This window comes from Octodon degus, unplaced genomic scaffold (genome assembly GCF_000260255.1).
Source record: "Octodon degus isolate 3935 unplaced genomic scaffold, OctDeg1.0 scaffold00076, whole genome shotgun sequence".
In the NCBI taxonomy this organism is placed as follows: Eukaryota; Metazoa; Chordata; class Mammalia; order Rodentia; family Octodontidae; genus Octodon; species Octodon degus.
The window spans coordinates 7,567,301-7,570,922 of NW_004524652.1; the positions used below are offsets into that span (position 1 = coordinate 7,567,301).

At 52.3% G+C, this 3,622-nt stretch overlaps 1 protein-coding gene across 1 annotated transcript in view; it reads left to right on the top strand.

Moving 5' to 3' along the window:
- Anapc5 (anaphase promoting complex subunit 5) overlaps positions 1-3,622 on the top strand; it is a 30,865-nt gene that overhangs the window by 5,596 nt on the left and 21,647 nt on the right. The window contains exons 3-4 of the mRNA XM_004635982.2: positions 329-438; positions 1,127-1,328. Coding sequence (XP_004636039.1) covers positions 329-438; positions 1,127-1,328 — 312 coding nt within the window. The remainder of the gene's footprint in view (positions 1-328; positions 439-1,126; positions 1,329-3,622) is intronic.

Consider the following 3,622-nt stretch of genomic DNA (forward strand, 5'->3'; position numbering starts at 1 on the left):
AGCGGGAAGTGGTGGCACATGTCTATAATTGTAGCACTTGAAAGGCTGAGGCAGGAGGATCTTTGTGAGTTTAAGGCCAGCCTGAACTACATATCGAGACCCTGTTTCAAAAAACTTAAAAACCGGGCCCAAGGAGATAGCTTAGTAGCATAAGCGCTTGCCTGGCAAGCGCAGGCTCCTTAGTCAATCCCCAGTACCGCAACAAAACAAAACAAAACAAAACTTAGAAACTAACTAAATAGACCTATTATGGATAATCAGGAATATGAAATGTGGGAAGATACTCAGAAGGCCTTCCTAAAATATGCACCTCAATTTTCTCATTCAGAATCAAACTGATGGCTGAAGGCGAACTGAAAGATATGGAGCAGTTTTTTGATGATCTCACAGATTCCTTCTCTGGCACTGAACCAGAGGTCCACAAAACAAGCGTAGTAGGTATGAAACTTGGAGGAGTGCGGCTGTGGCCCTCGGCAAGAGGAGCGTCCTCGGTGCCGCTTTGTGTCCCCTGTGGTTTGTGCTTTCTGCTGTGCTGTATTGGTGTGTGCTGAAGAGTAATGAGCCTGTGGCGAAGGGTCTGCCTTCTGTTCTGTCTGCAGTGTCAGAGCCTGAGTGCCCTGGGGTCCTTGGGGTCCCCAGTTCTTCCTCTCAGTTCTCTGGGTCACTTGCCTGCACCGTGTCTCTGTGAGTGTGTGCCACCACCCAAACTCAGGGCAGCACAGCACTGTCACAGTGTTCAGTGGCCGCACTAGTGCTGCTTCTCCGGGGCTTCTCGGGTAGCTCTGGACGCGTGCTCCTTCCCTTTGGTTTTCTTCACTTCGGTGTGCAGGTGGGCGCGGGCCGGCTTTCCCTCCCAGTGCTGGTGGGGGAGCCATGTGGTCAAAAGTAGGTAAGATCATTTCAGACGGGACAGCCATGAAGAAAGTAAAATAGAGGCATGCAAGGGGTGGGTGGGGCGCAGGGGCTGCACTGAGCCCTACGTGGAAGCTTTGCCTGGGCCGAGGGAGGAGCTTGCCAGGAGGGGGCCAGTGTCTTGGGCGCCTGTGATTCCTTCAGAGGAAGCGTTGTCGCTACCCTGCCGAGGGCCGGGTTTCCTGAGCCCTCTTGCTCCTGGTCTCCCCTCCAGGTTTGTTTCTGCGCCACATGATCCTGGCCTACAGCAAGCTGTCCTTCAGCCAGGTGTTCAAGCTCTATACCGCCCTGCAGCGGTACTTCCAGAATGGGGAGAAGAAGCCGGCAGACGACGCAGATGCCGAGATGGAACCAGCTGGCAGGGAGGAGGAGGAGGAAAAGAAAATGGAGAAAGAGGAGCTGGACGTGTCCGTGAGGTAACTTGGGGCTCCCAGCAGGGAGAATTTCAAGGCAGTGAGGCCTTGCCCACTCAGTTCCAATGTTGTCCCCGGATCCAGGAGGTTGACACACGTGTGCTGCCTCCGTGGGTCCTATGCCCTCTCGAGTGGCCCTGGTAGGTGGGGAAGCTAAGCCGCAGACAGGAGCGTGAGGCCAGGCAGCTGTGGGGGCCTCGCATCTGTCAGTGGCCCCCTCGGTGCTCCTTGGGGATCTGGTGACTTGGAGAACGCTTCCCAGGCTGAGTGGTGGAGGTGCACAGTGCCCCTGCTGCAGAATGAGGTCCTCGGGCCCCCAGCTCTCCCAGTTGGAGTGCCTTCTGCTCCTCAGGCCTCGCTGATGGCTCCTGATGTGGGCGGTCACAGTCGGCTCAGCTAGAGATGCTGGGAGCAGGCGCTGGGCTTGAGGCTCGCCTGCTGTTCGAAACTGGGACCTAGGGATCCTGTGCACATTTAGTCTAGAGGTTCTTTTTTTTAGAAAATAGTGTGCCTTTAGTAAACTAAATTTTGTCCTGAGAATTAGTGAAATGTATTATTTGAATGAATATGTTAGACGTCTTTGTAGTTGGCCGGGAGATCGCTCAGTAGAATAAGTACTTGCCTGGCAAGCACAAGAATCTGAGTTCAATCCCCAGTTCCACCAAAAAAAGAAAAAGGAAATTAGTTTGGTAGAGGTTTTTTTGTTGTTGTTCTTTTGGGGGGGTAGGAGGCAGGGTTTCATTATGCTGCTGAGGGTGGCCTTGAACTCACTTAGGCTGGCCTGGAACACGCAGTGATCCTCCACCTCAGCCTCTCGAGTGCTGAGACTCCAGGCGTGCATCACTGTGCCTGGGCTGCTAGAGGTTTTTTTAAAAAAATTTCCTTACATATATTTCCATGTTTTTTTACTTTTTTATTTTTTACACATTGGAAAGGAGTTTGAATTTTTTCCTTTTTGTGGCTTTTCTTTTTTCTTTTAAGACAGGGTCTCACTATATAGTGTAGGCTGGCCTTGAACTCATGGCCATCCTCCTGCCTCAGCCTCCCAAGTTTTGGGATTGCAGGCGTACACCGTCATGCCCAGCTGTGGGTTTTATTTGTGTGTGTGTGCTGGACATCGACCCTGTGGCCTCACACGCGTTGGGTAGCTGCTCCTACCCGCCAGCCCCAGCCTCAGCTGGCTTCTGACGTTGCCTTGCATGATGACAAAGCCCTCCCTCCGGCCTCTCCTGTCTTTTTCCTCTTGTGGTTATTGGAATGTTCTGAGCTCTCTTCAGGGAGATTATTCTTCTTGCCCTAGAAATTCGTATGCAAGTTAGGAAGCAGAAACTATGCACGCTGGAGGATATTGCATGGCATAACTTGCAAACATCCTGTCCCACGATGAAACTGAAATTATTCCTGGTTGAAAATGAGAACCCAGCTGTTAATTTAGAAGATAGAGAATATTCAGGCAATTAATGTTTATTGAGTGTTTTTCAAAAATCTAATTACAGAAGAGACAAACTGATTTAGCGTCAGTATTGGCTGACTGTTGCCAGGCAGTAGTGTTTGTGTCCCTCGGGGAGCAGAGGCTGGAGGGTCACAGCAGCAAGCTGTCCTTGGGGACCGCGTCCTCCCTGGCTTCCGGTACGCTCAGAGTGTACTTCCTCACTTGCCAGTGGTTTCATACCGGTCTCCCACATGTGCTCGTGTTGCCCACAGGTGCTCACTGAGTGTGTCCTGGGTGATGCTGGGGGTGTGTGTGCAGTAGGGGCACGGTCCCTGTCCCTGCGGCATTCTGCAGAATGGACTGTGGGTGTCAGTGCAGCATGGCAGGGACAAGACACAGGCTGGAGTCTGCAGGAGGGCGCTTGCAGATGGCATGGGTGCTGCTGAGCCAGCGCTGGGCAGAGGCTAGACACAGACCAGCTGGGATGTGAGAGGGACACAGCTGGGGCAGTGTGGCCTTTGCAAGGGGCTGAGGGAGCGGGCAGGACCAGGCCCTACATCCTCAGGGTGACTTCATCCTTCTCCCCTGCTCCTGTCCTGTACCCTGGGGCTTTGTTTCTACCTCTCTACTTTGCCTTTCATCCCAGCCAGCTTGGTCCTCATTGGTATTTACCTTGGTAGTTTAAATGCTTTGGGGGAGTGTTCAGATTCCTCATGAGAATCTAGTGGATGCCAGGCACTACCTCTTTTTTTTTTTTTTTTTTTGAACCGGGGATTGAACTCAGATCCTTGCGTTTGCCAGTCAAGCGCTTATCCTACTGAGCCATCTCCCCGGCCCCCAGGCACTACCTCTTGATTAAAATGTG